Genomic DNA, 20,341 nt, shown 5'->3' with positions numbered 1-20,341 from the left:
CAGGACTTGAGTCATTTTCCATTCTGGACTCTCAATATTAAATGTGTTTCCTTTCCTTTAGGAGTTGAAGGGTTAATATTATTATTACTTGCCAGCAAGCAGACTAATTACTAGCTCAGATGTTTCCCAGTCCCTTTATATACCCTCTGCTACCAGCAGAGGGGGCTGGTTATTCTCTTTGCCATTTGGATGCTGGGCCAAGAGGTGGAAGGAGCTGCAGAAATCCTCTCTTGCTGTGGAGGCTGTAGTCTGTTGTATTGTTTTCCCCCATCTATCTTCCTTCCCTGGTGTGTTGTTCTAGTGCAGCGGTGGGGCTAACGTCCCTCACCTGCCCACTCTCTAGCCAGGACTATTGTAGGGTGTTTTTCAGGTCTTCAGGTTCCTGCTCAGTGACAGGTGAGGAACCAGTATAGGGACTGGCGAGGAGTGCAAGATACAGTGGCAGGTAAGCGAAGGAGGTGTCCATCTTCCCTCTCACTAGTCCTAGGGCCCTGCGTTGTTAAAGTTTCCCCAGTGTACCTTTTGTTTGTCCTGGTTTAACCCTTGTTCTTGTGTTTTTTGGCTCTCGTCGGTCCTTCCCCAGTCCGCGCCATGATACTGATGCGATGTACTGCGCCCATCAAGTAGTATACTAGTATACATGTAAGGTTTCATTCACACGTCCGTGCGTATAGGAAGCACAGACTGCCCACAGGTCTCCGGTCTCCCCACCCGAACTCGGCAGTCTCAAAGGCATATACAGTAGATATAATCCGGAGACCTGTGACCGGTCCATGCGGTCCTTGATCGGGCGGATGTGCACTGACTTCTGAATTTCTAAACCATTCAGTTTTGGGGGTTTTTACATCCAAACTTTAATCTGATTCCTTTCTTTAAAATTACCAGCATAGAATGAATCTGATCTCGTGATCAGTACCGAAATCACACACATTAAAGCACAACTCCAGAGCTTTGGGCGTTTTTTAATGCTAGAGTGGTCCTTTAAACCCCAGTCCCTTGCCCCAGGTATTGTACTCACCCTCTGGCATTTTGATCTTTTTTTGGCATCTCTCCATTTCCACAGTGCCATCTTGTGCCCTTAACTTGTGAATGGCCAGAAGTCAGAAGTTACATCGAAATCTCTCACTATAAGTCTATGAGAGCCAGAATGAGAGTCTCAAGGACTTGTATTGAGTTGTGACCTGCACTGCGCTCCATGAAGCATCTTTTTTGGTATCTCTCTGGTTGCACAGTGCCATCTGGTGCCCTTAATGTCCAACTGGCCAAGAGTTACATCACAATCTCTCAATATAAGTCTACGAGAGCCAGAATGAGGCTCTCATAGACTGTTATCGAGTTGTGATCTTCGGTGCGCTCCATGAAACATTTTTTTTGGCATTTCTCCGGTCCCCAATGCCATCTTGTGCCCTTAACTTCTGACTAGTCAGAAGTTACATCGCAATCTCTCACTATAAAGCCTGCTTTATACCTTATGATTAAGCATACGATATCGTATGCGATCGTACCCACCCCCATCGTATGTGCGGCACGTTCAATTTGTTGAACGTGTTGCATAAACGATTATTTGCCGTCACATGTACTTACCCGTCCATACGACCTTGATGTGGGCGGCGAACGTCCACTTCCTGGAGTGGGAGGGACGTTCGGCGTCACATCGACGTCACGCGGCAGCCGGCCAATAGAAGCGGAGGGGCGGAGATGAGCGGGACGTACACATCCCGCCCACCTCCTTCCTTCCGCATTGCCGGCGGGAGCCGCGGGACGCAGGTAAGATCTGTTCATCGTTCTCGCGGTGTCACACACAGCGATGTGCGCTACCTCGGCAACACTGAACAACCTCACGGTCAATTTTTAGCAACTGAACGACGTGCGTGTGATGAGCGTTTTAACGTTCAATCGCAATCGCACGTAGGTTTCACACGCTACAATATAACTTACAATGCCGGATGTGCGTCACTTACGACGTGACCCCGCTGACACATCGTAAGATATATTGTAGTGTGTAAAGCCCGCTTAAGTCTAAGAGAGCCAAAACGAGGCTCTCATAGACTTGTATTGAGTTGTGACATCCAGCGCACTCCATGAAACACTGCAGCTGCCGGCAGGTCACAAAGTGAAAACAGATGAAAATGCCAGAAGGTGAGTATAGACCAAGGGCAGGGGGCTTAGATTTAAAGCAACACTCCATCGGTGAAATAAAAAAACATGTTCATCAGTGGATATACATTTCCTGATCCTAGTACAAGAAGTTCCTTATGATTTGTCCGTCTTTGTACCCCGCATGTTCTTGTTCTGGGTTCAGAGAGCCATTTGATGTATGTTGTTTGTAGCTGTAGAACATTTGCTTGCAGACGACAGATGAAGGATATTGAATTGTTTTCTGTAGCAGCGGAGTGACATATACAAGCAGCGGGGAATGTGACTCCACAAATGGACTCCGTAAGGTGAAAATTGGGGATCAAACATTTCATATTGATTTAGGGCCTCGAAAAGTGTTCTGTATGGTGATAGACATTATTGTCAGAGTCGGATCACATCTCTCTCTACGTTTTCTTGGCATCATCTGCTCCATATTCTGAGAAGGGGAGAAACTATACTGTTATAATGCAGCCCCAATAATGGTGCCGTGCTTAGACTTTAGAAAGTCTACAATTCGGACTTTCACTCTGTCTTAGGTGAACACCGCTGTCCATATACTTAGTCTGGAATTGCAGCTCAGATCCTTTTGAAATGGACTGAACTGCAATACCAGACACAGCCTGTGGACAAAGGTGGCGCTGTTTCTGCAAAAAAAGCCAGACCCTTTTTTCTTATGCATGATACCCAATTCAATTAGTAATATAAATTGGTTATATACAGTATATTATGATCAGTGTTCTGTATGATTTTTATACAGTAATCTTATACTGACGCGTTTTGACTCTTGCCAACCTAATACATTTAGATAGTGTCACGGCTCTGTCTTGCGGTATGGCTCCTGCGCTGGGGCCTTCTGCTAGGTTCTTCTGTGTACAGTCACATGTTATTCTCTGCGCTATGTTGGGCCGTTGTTTGCTAGTTGTGAGAGGGGCTTACTCACACGCACCGCTTCCGGACAGTTGCTCTCCTTTACCTGGGGGAGTTCATGCCCGGAGTGGTGCCAGTCGTATTCTCTGGCTACGTTGCGATAAGCGCCTGTCTCCTGGTCATAATGACTGATTTTGGTACTCGACCCTGGACTGGCCTCTGTCTACTCCCCTCTGACTTTTCTGTTCCCGTCTGGCTCCTGACCCCGGCCTTCTCTCCTGACTACTGTTCTGCTTGCCCCTTGTGTTTATACTTACTCTCCTGGTACCTGATCTCCGGCTTGTTTGACGACCGCTCTCTTGTCTGCTCTCTTCCTGCCCTCTTGGTCTGCCTGACTTCCCTCAGCCTCTAGATATCCCCAGTGCCACCTAGTGTTCTGCCTGAGTCCTGCATCTCTCACTCCTCTGTGAGAGGAACGTTATAGGTAGACTCTTCAAAAAAGGAGAGAATAGGGTCTGTAGCGTCACCCGTTAGAGGTAACATTCCTAGTAGTTAATGAACACCATTTTTAGAGCCTTGCTAAATGCAGCTGTTTCAGTGCACATTACGGGATTATTTCCATAGTTGAGAAGATGGGGGTCTAGGGGGGTAAAGTTTGTGTTCTGCTTTGCACTAATGAAGAGTCAGAACTACGACACCACAGCTGTCTACAAATGAAACTTCTGGATTTACAGTGGAACCTCGCTTAACGAGTAACCCGATTTGCGAGTAATTCGCTTATCGAGCCAAGCTTGCTGTAATTTTGTAACTCGCTTTATGAGCATGCTTTGCCGTACGAGCAAAATACTCACCGCACACACTTCCGGGTCCGTACATCCATCGCACTCTACCCGCTCTTGCAGTCCACACAAACACACACAAGCACACACAAACACACACAAACACATATTATGCTCACCTTACCTTCCGTTCCGTCGCCGGCCACCCGGTTCTTGTAGTTCGCCGGTACAGGATGTGTATCGAGTAACCATCGAGACGATGGAGGAACTTCCGCTGTCAGCCGCTACTCAAAGGCAGCGCGCTGACCAATCAGAGGCAAGCGGCTCCTGCCTTTGATGTCAGCGCTCTGGCAGAGGGTGTTCCTCCCTCGTCATGATGCTTACCCGATACACATCCTGTAGTGGCGAACTACAAGAGCCAAGAGGCCGGCGATGGAACGGAAGGTAAGGTGAGCATAATATCTGTGTGTTTGTGTGTGTTTGTGTGTAATGACACAATAGGGGACCAGAATGGGACATTTAACAAGTTGTGGAACGAATTGTCTACATTGCAATGATTCCCTATGGGAAATCTTGCTTTGCTGAACGAGTAACTTGGTTTACAAGCACACTCCCAGAACGGATTGTTCTCGTTAACCAAGGTTCCACTGTATATCTTAAGTCAAGAGGTAACACTCTTCAAATGGTTGGCTTTGAGTTTTAGAATTGCTTCTAGAGTTGGGTGGATTGATTCTGGAATATCTGCTCCATCAGCCAGGCCCGTGCTCTGTGACCGCTGGATGGGAGCTCTGTGAATCTCTTAGATTTCGGGCCCCCAGTGCAGCTTGTGATCAGCTGTACTGACTTGATGTCATTTGTTCGTTATGCCGGTATCATGGTGCCACGCCACCCTAGCTTATAAAAGTCGAGCCGAGGATCCTGAAAGGTAAGAGATTCGCAGAGCTGCCATCCAGCGGTCACAATGCACTGACATGGCTGATAGATTCATGGGACTCTGGTCTATCTGCTCAACTGTAATTGCTACCTCCAGTAGGTGGCATTATTGATATATTTGTAGTGCATTTCTTTCTGACTGAGCACTCTGCCCTATAACCAGGCTGTGTCCACTCTCATTTATAGCTGGATCCTTCCTGCCCAGACATGTAGGTTTTTAACCCAGATAGAGGCATTTAAGTTAGGGTCTCGGTATATTGAGATCACCTTGCCGTTGGTACCGGGCTCACATGCATTGGCCAATACATAAGCTAAGTTTTTGAGGGTTTTCCTTCAAATATTCCTACAGCATTAATGCAATACCAGAGTTCCCTTATTCATTGTTAGCATTCTAGAGTGCAGCTGTATGTATTTTTGTACCTGTATTTATGTAATTAGCTTCTTGTATTTATGTAGTAAACTTTTGTTATGGTACTGTATTTATGTAGTTAGCTCGGTTCTGTTCCTGCATCTATGTAGTTAGCTTGGTTCTATTCTTGTATCTACGTAGTAAGCTCTGTTTTGGTACTGTATGTAGTTCCTGTATTTATGTAGTAAGCTTTGTTCTGGTACTGTATTTATATAGTTATCTCGGTTCTGTTCCTGTATCTATGTAGTTATCTTAGTTCTGTTCTTATATCTATGTAGTAAGCTTGGTTCTGTTCTTGTATCTATGTAGTAAGCTTGGTTCTGGTACTGTATTTATGTAGTAAGCTTGGTTCTGTTCCTGTATCTTTGTAGTTAGCTCGGTTCTGTCTTGACTCTATGTAGTAATCTCAATCCTGTTCCTGTATTTATGCAGTAAGCTCAATTCTGTTCTTGTATTAATCTAGTAAGCTCAGTTCTGTTCCTGTATTTATGTAGTAAGCTTGGTTCTGGTACTGTATTTGTGTAGTAAACTCGGTTCTGTTTTTGTATGTAATTAGATGGGTTCTGTTCCTGTATTTATGTAATTAGCTGGGTTCTGTTTCTGTATCTATGTAGTAAGTTTGGTTATGTTCCTATATTGATGTACAAGCCACCGTTATTTTGAAAGCTTTTTCCTCTACTGCTGTAATGTAACAGCCAGAGATAAGCAGTCTAAAGATGGGTTACTGCATCTCAAGGGCCACTGCTTTGTGACTGCCCCAGGCTAAAGTTTGTCAGCCAGCCCCTGGCTAACTTTACACCTCTTATCATTGCATTGGGTGAAAAGAAAATGTCCAAACAAGAGCCCCATTTGCAGACAGCGGATTCGTAGTTTTTGCCTTTCATCAGTGTAAAGTAAGAGACTCCATAAGAAGAATCTTTACCCCTTAGACTTAGAGCTTATTCTAAACCGTCTCACTACTACTTTATACTGACGAGGAGCAGGATCCCCGATACAGCTGCCTATAAAAGGAGTTCTGGTTTGGTTTTATGCTTCAACTTTGTAGACCCTGAACCCAGTGGTTTCTAAGAAATGTGACATTTTGCAGGAGGCAACTTTTCCCGACGTGACTAATTAATAGGAAACGATGGAAACCCAAGATAAGTAAAGAATAATATTTGCACACTTGCTCAACCATGAACGTAGGGTTAATATAGGGGTGTTGTTCGAAAGCCGAATTATCTTGTGGCCCAGCAGCAGTATCTACCTGGGGCTGTTTGTTCCTGGCACATGTCATATCTGTATTAACCGTGACAATAAATGTCTCTTATTCACTCCTGGATGTAAAGTACAAAAGAAACAAGTCAGATGTGTGTAATGTAATAATGACAGCTCAGATAAGACCCGAGGACGGTATACAAGTAGTGCAGAGGCGCTGTGTACATTGAGGTCATCGAGGTGAAGATAATATTGATGCACCGTTACATGTTGCACGCTACCGGCTTTGTAGCCTGGCTACTACAGTCATGGCCAAAAGTTTTGAGAATGACACCAAAATTATATTTTCACATGATCTGTTGCCCTCTAGTTTTTAATTGTGTTTGTCTGATGTTTACATCACATACAGAAATATAATTGCAATCATATTATGAGACCAGAAGGTTCTATTGACATTAGAATGAGTTAATGCAGCAAGTCAATATTTGCAGTGTTGACCCTTCTTCTTCAGGACCTCTGCAATTCTCCCTGGCATGCTCTCAATCAACTTCTGGACCAAATCCTGACTGATCGCTGTCCATTCTTGCATAAGCAATGCTTGCATTTTGCCAGAATTTGTTGGTTTTTGTTTGTCCACCCGTCTCTTGATGATGGCCCACAAGTTCTCAATGGGATTAAGATCTGGGGAGTTTCCAGGCCATGGACCCAAAATCTCTAAGTTTTGTTCCATGAGCCATTTAGTGATCACCTTTGCTTTATGGCAAGGTGCTCCATCATGCTGGAAAAGGCATTGTTGGGCGCCAAACTGCTCTTGGACAGTTGGGAGAAGTTGCTCTTGGAGGACATTCTGGCACCATTCTTTATTCATGGCTGTGTTTTTAGGTAAGACTGTGAGTGGTGCGATTCCCTTGGCTGAGAAGCAACCCCACACATGAATGGTTTCCGGATGCTTAACAGTTGGCATGAGACAAGACTGGTGGTAGCGCTCACCTCTTCTTCTCCTAATAAGCTGTTTTCCAGATGTCCCAAACAATCGAAAAGGGGATTTATCTGAGAAAATGACTTTACCCCAGTCCTCAGCAGTCCACTCCCTGTACCTTTTGCAGAATATCAGTCGGTCCCTGATGTTTTTTCTGGAGAGAAGTGGCTTCTTTGCTGCCCTCCTTGAAACCAGGCCTTGCTCAAGCAGTCTCCGCCTCACAGTGCATGCAGAAGCACTCACACCAGCCTGCTGCCATTGCTGAGCTAGCTCGGCACTGCTGGTAGTCCCATCCCGCAGCTGAAACAGTTTTAAGATACGGTCCTGGCGTTTGCTGGTCCTTCTTGGGTGCCCTGGAGCCTTTTTGGCAACAATAGAAGCTCTCTCCTTGAAGTTCTTGATGATGCGATAGATTGTTGACTGAGGTGCAATCTTTGTAGCTGCGATACTCTTCCCTGTTAGGCCATTTTTGTGCAGAGCAATGATGGCTGCACGTGTTTCTTTAGAGATAACCATGGTTAACTGAAGAGAAACAATGATACCAAGCACCAGCCTCCTTTTAAAGTGTCTAGTGGTGTCATTCTTACTTAATCATGACTGATTGATCGCCAGCCCTGTCCTCATCAACACCCACACCTGTGTTAATGGAACAATCACTAAAACAATGTTAGCTGCTCCTTTTAAGGCAGGAATGCAATGATGTTGAAATGTGTTTTGGGGGTTGAAGTTCATTTTCTTAGCCAATATTGACTTTGCAAGTAATTGCTGTTAAGCTGATCACTCTTTATGACATTCTGGAGTATATGCAAATTGCCATTAGAAAAACTTAAGCAGTAGACTTTGTAAAAAATAATATTTGTAGCATTCTCAAAACTTTTGGCCATGACTGTATGTAACAACAGGGGTAAACTCCATAACAGCTCCAAGCAATAGGCATAACGTTCACCACAGAGTCTGGGACACTACACCTCACAGACCAACATAGAATAAACTATAGCTGGCATGGGTAGAAGGATTCCACCAGCATAAATACTAGAGGAGCAGATGTGATAGGCCTCCCCACAATATGTGACCAAAGGAGCAAGCAAATTTAGCAGAGGTTAAAGGGTTATTTACACGCTGCGACATTGCTACCGATATATCGTCGGGGGTCACGTCGTTAGTGACGCACATCCGGCGCCGGTAGCGACATCGCAGCGTGTGACACCAAGGAACGATGATCAACGATCGCAAAATTTTTCAAAAACGGTGATCATTGACACGTCGCTCCTTTCCTTAATATCGCTGCTGCCACAGGTACGATGTTGTTCATCGTTCCTGCGGCATCACACATCACTATGTGTGACACCGCAGGAGCGACGAACATGTCCTTACCTGCATCCACCGGCAATGCGGAAGGAGGTGGGCGGGATGTTACGTCCCGCTCATCTCTGCCCCTCCGCTTCTATTGGGCGGCCGCTTAGTGACGTCACTATGACACTGAACAAACCGCTCCGTTAGAAAGGAGACTGTTCGCCAGTCACAGCGACGTCACTAAGCAGGTAAGTCCGTGTGACGGGTCCGAGCGATTTTGTGCACCATGGTCAGCGATTTGCCTGTGACGCACAACCGATGGGGGCGGGTACACACGCTAGCGATATCTCAGCGTGTAAAGCGGCCTTAACTCTTGCTAGCCTGCCTATGAATCAGCACACAGCAGGTCGACGACTGAGTCTGCCTGTGTCAATCCCAGACACCAGAGAAACCATCGGGCGGAGTGTCAATTATGAAATTGCTTCTCTGTCTCATTAGATGGGTGCCGCTTCCACAAATCTTCATAGAACGAAAAAATACGATTCAAGGAGTCAATTAGAGATTCTGGCAGAAAAAATGCCCAAAGCCAAATATATGAAGAACCAACACTAAAGAAATAAATATATAATGTCATGTAAACAAGATCATGGTTTACCTTACGGAGAATGATCCCTGTCTAATGGTTTCTTAAAATTATTAACGTGAAACACTGGAAAAAAATATTAATAATTGGACAAATGAATCTATAAGGATCATAACATAGCAGGGCTGTACATTGTTCACTTTAATCCCCCAAAAATGCAAATTTCCAGAGTGCAGGAATGACTATAATTTATTTTCTTACCACTTTTCTTTTTTATTTATTTTTTTCAATTTTAACTTTTTATTTATTTTCAAAAGAGAAATACAAATCCCACTATCACAGCGGGCCCAACAATATGGCACACACCATGCCAATACAAAATTACATACTTTACATTTTTCAGGCAACTTTGTAGTAGAGAACAAGAACATGTAACGCCTGCCTGGATCAACAGACTCAGGTGGGATGTAATGGACCGGCTAGAGGGAAGCCACTCGCCAAGCAGGACCCCCAGAACCCTGAAACCCTTTAACCCCTATACAGGGATTTGGAATTACACAGGGCCCTGGAGATCACTACCTGTGGAAGGCTGCAGTCCGATGAGAGTAGTCGTCAGGCAGGGTCAAACCAGGAATAGCAGAACAGGGACAGAATCGGCAGACAAGGATGTATTCAGAAAACGTTGCAGAGGTCAAATCCGGATCGGGCAGCGAGGTACAAAAACAGCAGGCAGGAGGGTAGTCAGAAAACACGCAGAAGTCAGCACACAGGAATCACAAAACAGAATAGGGCGGACCAGGAGCCAGGAAATCAGAACTATCTCTGGCAGAGGTGAGCAGACAGGAGGGGAGCTAAGACGGGTGTAGTGTCTTCCTATTGGCTGTAGCTGAACACTGGCAACTTCATCTGGAAGACACACACCACCCACAGTCAGCCAGTGGTACTGCAGATCCCAAGATAACCCAGCCCAGTGGATGATCGGAGCCTGCGCCCACCGGTGCCGCTGGCATCGACTCCTCTCCCATCACCAGCACCATCCACGGCAGGAACACTGCGTCGCCTGGCGATCGGAGCAGAAGTCGCTGGAGCAGACTCCGGCGGTGACGTAACAGAACAATAGAAGAAAGGGAGAGATGAAGAATAGAGAGGGGAAGGGGAACCACTTTTCTTTTTTGACTTTTTGTCACACGCGGTTTCCGAATTTTCTGCAATGCCAAAATCATCTTTATTTTTGTTATATTTTTAGCTGGAAAAAAAGTCACACATTTCACTAAATGTCTCAAAATAAAATAATAAAAAAATGAAATGAAAAATAAAGAAAATAAGAATAAAGCAAGTGCGTTATGCTTAGCGAGTCTCCAGCGCGGCTGCAACTCCTTCTAGGTCTCTCATTTTTCTTCCGGGTCTGCTCATTATTTCTCATCCGTATGCACTTATTTCTCCGCCCACCGCCCCTCCTGTTAGGAGGAATGGGCTCAAATTCCTACCAACTATTGTGAGAAGCTTGTGGAAGGAGATCCAAAATGTTTCACCCAAGTCACACAGTGTAAGGGCAATGCCACCAAATACTAAGGAAATGGAGGAAAACTTTTGACTTTGCAGAAAGTAAAACAAAATGCCTTAAAACATTCTCTCTCTCTCATTATTCTGGCATTTCGGAAATATAAATAACTTTGGTCCCTAATTGACCTAAAACAGGAAAGGTTTATTCTGATTTCATGTCAGATAGTGAGAAAAACCTCCAGATGTGTCTTTATAGAGAGCAGAGGGAAAAACCTGCAGATGTGTCTGTATAGAGAGCGGAGGGAAAAACCTGCAGATGTGTCTTAATAGAGAGCAGAGGCAAAAAATTGCAGATGTGTCTTTATAGAGAGCGGAGGGAAAAACCTACAGATGTGTCTTTATAGAGAGCGGAGGGAAAAACCTACAGATGTGTCTTTATAGAGAGCGGAGGGAAAAACCTGCAGATGTGTGTTTATAGAGAGCGGAGGGAAAAACCTGTAGATGTGTCTTTATAGAGAGCGGAGGGAAAAACCTGCAGATGTGTCTTTATAGAGAGCGGAGGGAAAAACCTGCAGATGTATCTTTATAGAGAGCGGAGGGAAAAACCTGCAAATGGGTCTGTATAGAGAGTGGAGGGAAAAACCTGCAGATGTCTGTATAGAGAGTGGAGGGAAAACTTCTGGTTTCAACTGTGTGTGTGTATGTGTGTGTGTGTGTGTGTGTATGTGTGTGTGTGTATGTGTGTGTGTGTGTGTATGTGTGTGTGTGTATGTGTGTGTGTGTGTGTGTATGTGTGTGTGTGTGTGTGTGTGTATGTGTGTGTGTGTATGTGTATATATACAAACTGTATATATATAAAATCATTTATTGATTTCTTTTTTTATATAGGTTTTGATTATGTATAACAAATTTCCAACATATTTGGAAAATACGTTTAACATTATATAACCTGATTTAAATAGTAAGTCATTTTCTGATGATATCATCCCTTTAATTCTTTGTGTTTGCTCCATCCATGCAAATTGCAACTGATTAATATATATACTAATCAATAAGCCAACACAGAATTTGGGACCTAAAGTAACTTGGTGTTAAAGGTGGAGGTTTATCCCTCCATGTTATTTCGGACTCCAACCAAATGACACTCCTCCTTATTCCCAAACCTCTCGCCAATTCCTCAGTTCTTCCCTGCTTTCTCCTGCCGTACCGCACAGGCCCATCACATCTATATACCATCCAGACATATAATCTGGAGCTGCAGTTACCGTCTGATTCTACAACATCCTTTTTATGTGTTAACAGGATCGGTGTTTGTCACCAAAGACGCACCGCCGGCTTCACGCTGCTCTGGCATCTGTTTCCATTGCTCTGCTGATTCTTACCAATCTGGTGTTCCTTGGAGGGGAGCAGGTCGGCAGGATATACTGGGAGCGAATGTTTCTACAGGGTGAGTGGCACATAAATTTAATTTTTTAATTGTGTATATATTATGAAGCTTTTCTCTGTGCAATCATTTTTTTTTTTTCCTGCAGGAAATTAAAATCTCATATAATACAAAAAAATAATGCTGACTAATCAGTTCCATTAATGGCGCCACACACCATTTTATGAGCAATGACTTTGTTATGTTGTTAAAATATAAAGACTAACATGAATGACAGCGTGAGAGATTTCCAATATATCAGCTGGAATTTGCGTTGTGCTGAAACCACTTTTTATATTTTCTTACCTGGATAAATGACAGAAGTGTCACACGGAGTTTTGTGGAAACTTCACCTTCTGTCATGGCGGAATTGGGCTCCGTTCAGATTGCAGATTCTGACACGCCGCCCAATGGTTAAATATTTAATTATCTAAAATTACCGATGTTTAATTTTTTTTCTGCTAATTTTATCACAGATTTTTGAGGCATCAGTCCCAAGTCAAAATATTTCATTTTTTGGAAATTGGGGGTTGTCACTTGTCCCCCACAGGAGATAATGAGGTAAAGACTAGTGTACCGCCCCGCGGCCTCGGTTGCGACCGCCGAGACGCTCGGGACCGGGCTCGCGTGTGTCGGTGGCTCGAGCGCCTCCGGACCCGGGGGTCACGTCGTTCTGGAAGGGTGTTGTGGCGGTGCACGCAGGGGTTGTGGGGGGTGGTTGTTTTTGGGAAAGTTCGTGACGCCACCTACGGCTTGTGGTGATGGTGGACGCCACCGCTGCGGTAAAGGTACGGGGACTCCCGGGAGCGGTGTAGTGGCGCAGCCAGGTGTTGACCCCTCCGTGGGTAGGGGATGTTGGTCCCGGGGCCCGGTGGTGAAGGCCGGGGTGCAGGGGCAGGGTTGCGGTGCAGTGCAGTGCCTGATGGCACTGGTGTACTCACGATTAAACCACACAGAGTCACTGGTAAACCAAACAGGGTGACAAACGGGGCCCGCAGCCGGCTGCAGTTTCTCCAGATAGTTTGGTAATGTCCGCCTTTCTCCTGCACCTTAAGGCTTTGTGCGCACGTTGCGTACTAGCCCTGCAGAAATTTCTGCAGCGATCTGAAGAACACTCGTGCGCTTCAAATCGCTGCAGAAAATGTCCGTAGAGAAAAAAAAAAAAGCCGATTCCATGCGCTCTGCCTGCAGCTCCTGCCATAGACAGAGCAGGGACTGCCGGCAAAGCGCATGGAAGAAGTGACAAGTCACTTCTTAGAACGCAGCGCTTTGGGCAGCAGCCGAAGCGCTGCGCTCTAAGACGCCATGTGCGCACGGCCCCTGCACAATCTCCATAGATTATGCAGGGGACGCAGGACGCATGCAGTTACGCTGCGCTACAAAGCGCAGCGTAACTGCATGTATTTTCGCAACGTGCGCACATAGCCTTATGTGATTTTGGCTACCGTGCCTGGGCACTGGTAGCCCGCTCCCCGGTGTGTATGTGTCGTAGGAGTCCGTTTGCCCGCAGACGCTGGCCCTTGGATCTCTGGCCTCTGGCGGTGGCTACTATCTGGACAGGTTGGGCTGTTGCCTTCAATCGGGACTTAGGTGGGAATGAACCTCTGAGGTCCAGACCGCAATCAGTTAATTTGACTATGGTGCTGGCATATAGCCTAGTCGGGGTCTGAGTACCCTGCCTGGTGCTCCGGTATCCTTTTAGCTCTCCGGTTCGGTTCCGGCGGACCACTACCCTGTCCCGGTCCCTTACAGTTCCGCTGGTCGTATTCCCGGTCTCCTGCAGGCGGCCACTACAGTCTGCCTGCCTGACTGATCTGGGGTCCTAGGCTCCAGCCCAGGCCCCACACGGAACTGAGCTCCTCTCTCCTCAAACTCTAAACTTGAACTCCCTAGTGTTTTCCTGCCTCAGGCCAGCAGACTCCTCGGAGGGCGTGTCTTTCCGCCTGACTCCGCCCACCTGGCGTGCCTGTCTGACGCTGAGGGAGGCAATCAGGTCTTTTGGTTGACTGGTGGTACTTTACTGGGGTGGGGGTGTATGTGGTGAGTGTAGTGACCTGTGACCCCTGGGTGTCCAGGCGTCACATTAGTAATATAATTTGTAAGGTTAGCCTTGTATTTGGAAATAAGTATCGGCATGTTGGATTCTTACTACCCCCCATCGCCGCTCGCCCTCTCCCCCGATCCTTTTGTCTCCTCTCTGGTGATTCTCCAATGCCGGAGGTGTTGAGCAGTGCCGTGTCTCACGTTAATTGATTAAATATTCATATATGGCCGAACCAATTGTGCATTTTATTAGTCGATTGTGAACTGTGCCAAACGAGCATTATGTGTACGGTAAGCCTTAGCAGCTTAGTATGACAGATTATACATTTTATCACCCCCACCATATTGCTTTATTTATATATGAATGTTAATCTCATCCATTTAGAGAATACTGTATGCAGGAGGCGGCACAGACAGATGAGGGCCCTGTGCAAGAACAATATACGGGCCCCGTGCAGCCCATTAGCTCCTCATCATGCACAATTCCACCATACCCCCTCACCTCTTGGGCCTTTTGCACAGATTACACTAATGGTTAGAGTTGAGTGGATCGGAAATGCGGGTTGTCAATGAATGAATGAATGAATGAATGAGAGAAAGAGAGAGAGACCGGAATCCCGCGGCCGGGTCGGATCCGGATCCAACACAGAAACCGCGCAGATCCGGATTTTTGAAGTCCGGATTCGCTCAACACTACTAATGGTATGTCTCCTCTGCTGTATAGAAATACTCTCTAGGCAAAGTGCACACGTGGTGGGTTCTTTTGCTTTTTTTTATACGTTTTTCCTTGCTTGTTTTAATCAATAAAAGCCTCCCAGCAAAGTCTATGCGAATCGCACTGCCTACGTCTTCAGGATGGCCCCTGCCTCTCCGCACGCCGCCCCTGCTCCACAGCAGCAGCGCACCGCCCGCAGCACACAGCCCGCAGCATCGCCCCTGTCTCCTGTAACCATTCTCCACCACCCCGGTAAGCTACATTCAGATTATAAGATGTACTCCTCATTTTCCTCCCAAATTTTTGGAAGGAAAAGTGCATTTTATAATCCGAAATATATAGTATGTCATTGATGGAGCGCTCTGCCAGCTGCCCGTGTCACGTTGAGGATATTCTTCTTTTCTGGTACCAATCATGACTATGTTGATATCGTGGGGTGAGGGGTAGGATAGTAACCGCTAAAACAAATTATACAGTTCCCTATACAGTTTCTCTACAAAACTTTTTTGGGAGCAATCAAAAATCCCCGCAGTACAGTAAATAAATCGTCCTAATCCCACGGACTGCGGGCTCAGGTGGATTTTCTCTACCTCTTCCACCTGACTTCTTTTCCCGCTGCGATTTAATACCGGCTTTAATAATGCACTCGATTCTTCAGGTGTCATTTTAAAGCAAAAATCAGCTTCCCTTGTGTAGTAAAGCATGACTCAATTACTGGGGGTTTATGTTAAAAGGCGTTTTCTGTACATATATATATTTAGTGAGTGACGTACGTGACGCCAATTAAAGTATAAAATATTCACAACGTCTAAGCTCCTTATTCGCATTCTGTTTTTTATCCTTAAGCTTCGCTCACCAAGTTGTTAAAGGTTAGAACAAGTCTATTTCACCGAACCCAATAAAGAACAGAGAGTAAAACAGAAATTGCCGTAATATTAATTCTTCATAGTCCATTGATTTTTCACGCTAAGAAATCAGAGGATATTCTGGGTAATATTGAGGTGTAATATTCAAGTTGTCTATTTTAGCTCTCCAAGATGATCAGTCATGGAACATTGGAAGGTGGTCAAGAAATGGGCATCGCGGGCTGGAATTAGTGTGGCGGAAAATGATTTTATGGCCAATTTTATTATAGAAAGTTGTTCTTTATAAATATTTTTTTTCCTTGATGTTAGGCAAGAAGAGTCAGATACGCTATATGATCAACAGTATTGGGACACCTCCGCTTTACACTTGTTATGATATCCGATTCTAAATCCGTAGACATTAAAGGGGTTGTCCACGACAAATGTAGCACCCACGGGGCAGGGGTTGAAATACTCGTCGCCGGGCCGGTGATGTCAGGTCTGGGATGTCACGGGTGGCCCTGGCCAGCTTCGTGGCCCCGAAGTGCACACAAAAAGGGGAATGCAGGATAGATGGGGATGATGATGATATCGGGAGTAGTAGTTGTCTCATGATGCCACCTGCGGTATGCGGCCAGGGATTAGCCGCCGCTGCGGTCGCTGTCCTCTGGGGCGGATGGTGTCACAGCTAGGATAGTTCAGCTTCCCACAGGTGAAGCTAGGCCCCCAGGGAGGATAATGGAGGTAGTAGTGGCCGTTGGCACCAAAGCGCGGGGCGACAGTGACGGCAATGAAGGGTTGACACAGTAGTTGCAGTTCTAGGTCTTTTCTCACTGTACATGGGCTGCCCAGAGTTGCCGGTCTCCGCTGTGATGGGTTTCAGTCGATCCCGGATTAGGTAGAGGTAGCTACCGCTGTTTGAAAGTGTCCTTTCGCAAGTGATGCCCCTTCAGAAGTGAGGATCCTGGGCAGAGCTTCCTGCTCCAAGCCTCGGGCCCCGTGAAGAAAGAAGGAAGAAAGTGGTGTCGTGTCGCCAGAACTGAAGTCCCGACTTGACTGAAGATTGTGTCAAGGTTGCTTCTACTTCTACCCCAAGTGGTGCCCGCCCCCCAGGTGGTTATCCTAGTGACCGGGAAAGTCCCATGCCTCGTGATGGCCACCCTCCAGCCTACCCTAGTCCAGTCCCCAGTGAGAAGTTACCTAAGCTGTATTTAAGGTGAAATGTGGAAACACCGGTGATTAACCCCCTCCTTACCCGAGATGAATACTGCACCTTAAGTGAGGTGCAGTACCCTATGGCGACTGAAGCCTCAGGGGCGCCACACTAGGACAAGCACTTCTGATTCCACTTGTTTCCCCCAGGTAAAATAAAAACCCTGTACTCCCCTCCGGTTCTGGCATCATTCCAGCTCTGTCGGTAATCATGGTTTGGGGCTCAAGTGACATCACACGACTTCCCATCTAATCACCGCCGACTTCTCTCTCCCCGTTTTGGATCACATGAGTTAATCAACAGGAAGTGACACTGTGGCTACCACTCACTTCCTGTTGATTGCTCATTTGGCCCAAAGCCATGGCGAGAGAAGCCAGTGTGTAATTGGACTCAATGTCATGTGAGCCCCATGGATACTAATAGCGCTGGACCAGAATGGGAGGTGAGTACAGGGTCTTTTATTTTAACTGGGGGAAACAATAGTGGACAAACCCTTTAATATGGAGCGGCCTCCCCATTTGCAGCTATAATAATTTCCCACCCTTCTGGAAAGGATTTCTACAAGATATTGGAGATGGTCTTTAGGAATTTTTCATCCATGAAAAGAATTTAATTTCCCTTTAATGGAACTAAGTGGCCTAAACGAACCCTGAAAAACATCCCAAAAGCGTTACCTCTCCTCCAAAAACTGTACAGCCTGCACAATGCAGTCAGGCAGGTAATGTTCACCTGTACATCGCCAACCCCAGACTTGTCTATAAGACATTACATAGAGCACTATGATCCGTCACTGCACAGAACACCTTCCCTCCAAAGTCCAATGTTGGCGGCTTTACACTACTTCATCCGATACTCTATATTGTGCTTGGTGATATATGGCTTGGCATTGTGCTTGGTGATGTATGGCTTGGCATTGTGCTTGGTGATGTATGGCTTGGCATTGTGCTTGGTGATGTATGGCTCGGCATTGCGCTTGGTGATGTATGGCTCACCATTTTGCTTGGCGATGTACGTCTCAGCATTGTCCTTGATGATGTACGTCTCAGCATTGCGCTTGATGATGTATGGTCGGCATTGCGCTTGGTGATGTTTGCCTCGCAGTGTTCTTGGTGATGTTCGGCTCGGCATTGTGCTTGATGATGTACGTCTCAGCATTATGCTCGGCGATGTATGGCTTAGCATTGTGCTTGGTGATGTATAGCTCGGCATTGTGCTTGGTGATGTACGGCTCGGCATTGTGCTTGGTGATGTATGGCTCGGCATTGTGCTTGGTGATGTATGGCTCACCATTTTGCTTGGCGATGTACGTCTCAGCATTGTCCTTGATGATGTACGTCTCATCATTGTGCTCGGCGATGTATGGCTCGGCATTGTGCTTGGTGATGTATGGCTCGGCATTGTGCTTGGTGATGTATGGCTCGCCATTGTGCTTGGCGATGTACGTCTCAGCATTGTCCTTGATGATGTACGTCTCATCATTGTGCTCGGCGATGTATGGCTCGGCATTGTGCTTGGTGATGTATGGCTCGGCATTGTGCTTGGTGATGTATGGCTCGGCATTGTGCTTGGTGATGTACGGTTCGGCATTGTGCTTGGTGATGTATGGCTCGGCATTGTGCTTGGTGATGTACGGCTCGGCATTGTGCTTGGTGATGTATGGCTCGGCATTGTGCTTGGTGATGTACGGTTCGGCATTGTGCTTGGTGATGTACTGCTCGGCATTGTGCTTGGTGATGTATGGTTCGGCATTGTGCTTGGTGATGTACGGCTCAGCATTGTGCTTGATGTTGTATGGCTCGGCATTGTGCTTGGTGATGTATGGCTCGGCATTGTGCTTGGTGATGTACGGTTCGGCATTGTGCTTGGTGATGTACTGCTCGGCATTGTGCTTGGTGATGTATGGTTCGGCATTGTGCTTGGTGATGTATGGCTCGGCATTGTGCTTGGTGATGTACGGCTCGGCATTGTGCTTGGTGATGTATGGCTCGGCATTGTGCTTGGTGATGTACGGTTCGGCATTGTGCTTGGTGATGTACTGCTCGGCATTGTGCTTGGTGATGTATGGCTCGGCATTGTGCTTGATGTTGTATGGCTCAGCATTGTGCTTGGTGATGTATGGCTCGACATTGTGCTTGGTGATCTATGGCTCGGCATAGTGCTTAGTAATGTATGGCTCGGCATTGTGCTTGGTGATGTATGGTTCGGCATTGTGCTTGGTGATGTATGGCTCGGCATTGTGCTTGATGTTGTATGGCTCAGCATTGTGCTTGGTGATGTATGGCTCAGCATTGTGCTTGGTGATGTATGGCTCGGCATTGTGCCTGGTGATCTATGGCTCGGCATAGTGCTTAGTAATGTATGGCTTCTGTAGCTGATTGGCCATGAAGCTCCCAGCAGGTGCAGTGTTTGTGCTAATGTTACCAGAGGAGGTCTGGACTCTGCAGTTATGAGGTCATCAAAGCATTGGTGACTTTTCTGCCCTCTGCTCCTCAGCACCCCCCCCTCCGCTTTGTAATGTTTCGGGGTCTCCACTTCATGGCTGAGTTGCTGCCATTCTTTCCACTTCCCAATAATATCACTCACAGGTATTGTGAGTCACATGGTTGTAAAGGCAGACAGCACAGCTACAGTTGTTTAGGCACCTTAGGGACCTTGCAAATGCAACATGGTGCCAGCTTTTTCCCAAATTCAAATGGTGCTCCTTCCCTTCAAAGCCTTCCTATTTGCCCAAACAGATGTGGGGTATCAGCACACTCAGAAGAATGTAGGTAACAAATTGTGGGGTCCATTTTGCCGTGGTATCCCTTTTAAAAGTTAAAAAATTGAGGCTAAAGCAACATTTTAGAGGAGAAATACATATTTTTTCATTCCACTTTGCATTAATTCCCGTGTACCAGCTGAAAGTTAAAACATTTCTTGACCGCAGTTTGCAAGTATTTGAGGAGTGCGGGTTTTAAAATGATGTAACTTTTGGGGCTTTTCCAGTATATAGGCCCCTCAAAGCCCATATAAATCATAATAAGTCCCTAAAACAACAAGTCTTGTAAATTTATTGAAAAAATAGAAATTGCTGCTAAGGTTTTAACCCTTCTAACATCCTACCAAAATAAAATTGTTTGAAAAAATTATGTTATTTTAAAGCAGAAATATGGGAAATGTTATTTAATAATTATTTTGTACGACACGACTAACTGGTTTAAAGGGAACCTGTCAGGTGCAGTATGCACCCAGAATCACGAGCAGTTCTGGGTGCATAGTCCTAATTCCTGCCTAACCGTCCCTGTATCTAGTAGCATACATAAAAAGATCTTTAAAAAAAGTATTTCTAAAGATCTTTTATCATATGCTAATGAGCGCAGGGACTAGTCCCATGGGCATTAGTTCCCTTGGCTAGTCGGCCCTATTAGCATATTAGCACAC

The 20,341-nt window shown here is 46.0% G+C and overlaps 1 protein-coding gene across 7 annotated transcripts in view; it reads left to right on the top strand.

The window, feature by feature from the left end:
* The window catches only part of HHAT (hedgehog acyltransferase), a 407,838-nt gene that overhangs the window by 275,557 nt on the left and 111,940 nt on the right, over nucleotides 1-20,341 (top strand). For all 7 annotated transcript variants that reach the window (XM_075339171.1, XM_075339170.1, XM_075339169.1 and 4 more), the window contains one exon: nucleotides 11,985-12,129. In XM_075339171.1, coding sequence (XP_075195286.1) covers nucleotides 11,985-12,129 — 145 coding nt within the window. The remainder of the gene's footprint in view (nucleotides 1-11,984; nucleotides 12,130-20,341) is intronic.

Source organism: Anomaloglossus baeobatrachus, chromosome 3 (assembly GCF_048569485.1).
Source record: "Anomaloglossus baeobatrachus isolate aAnoBae1 chromosome 3, aAnoBae1.hap1, whole genome shotgun sequence".
NCBI classification, from domain to species: Eukaryota; Metazoa; Chordata; class Amphibia; order Anura; family Aromobatidae; genus Anomaloglossus; species Anomaloglossus baeobatrachus.
Note: the sequence above shows the minus strand (reverse complement) of the source record. Positions and strands in the feature narration are given on the sequence as shown.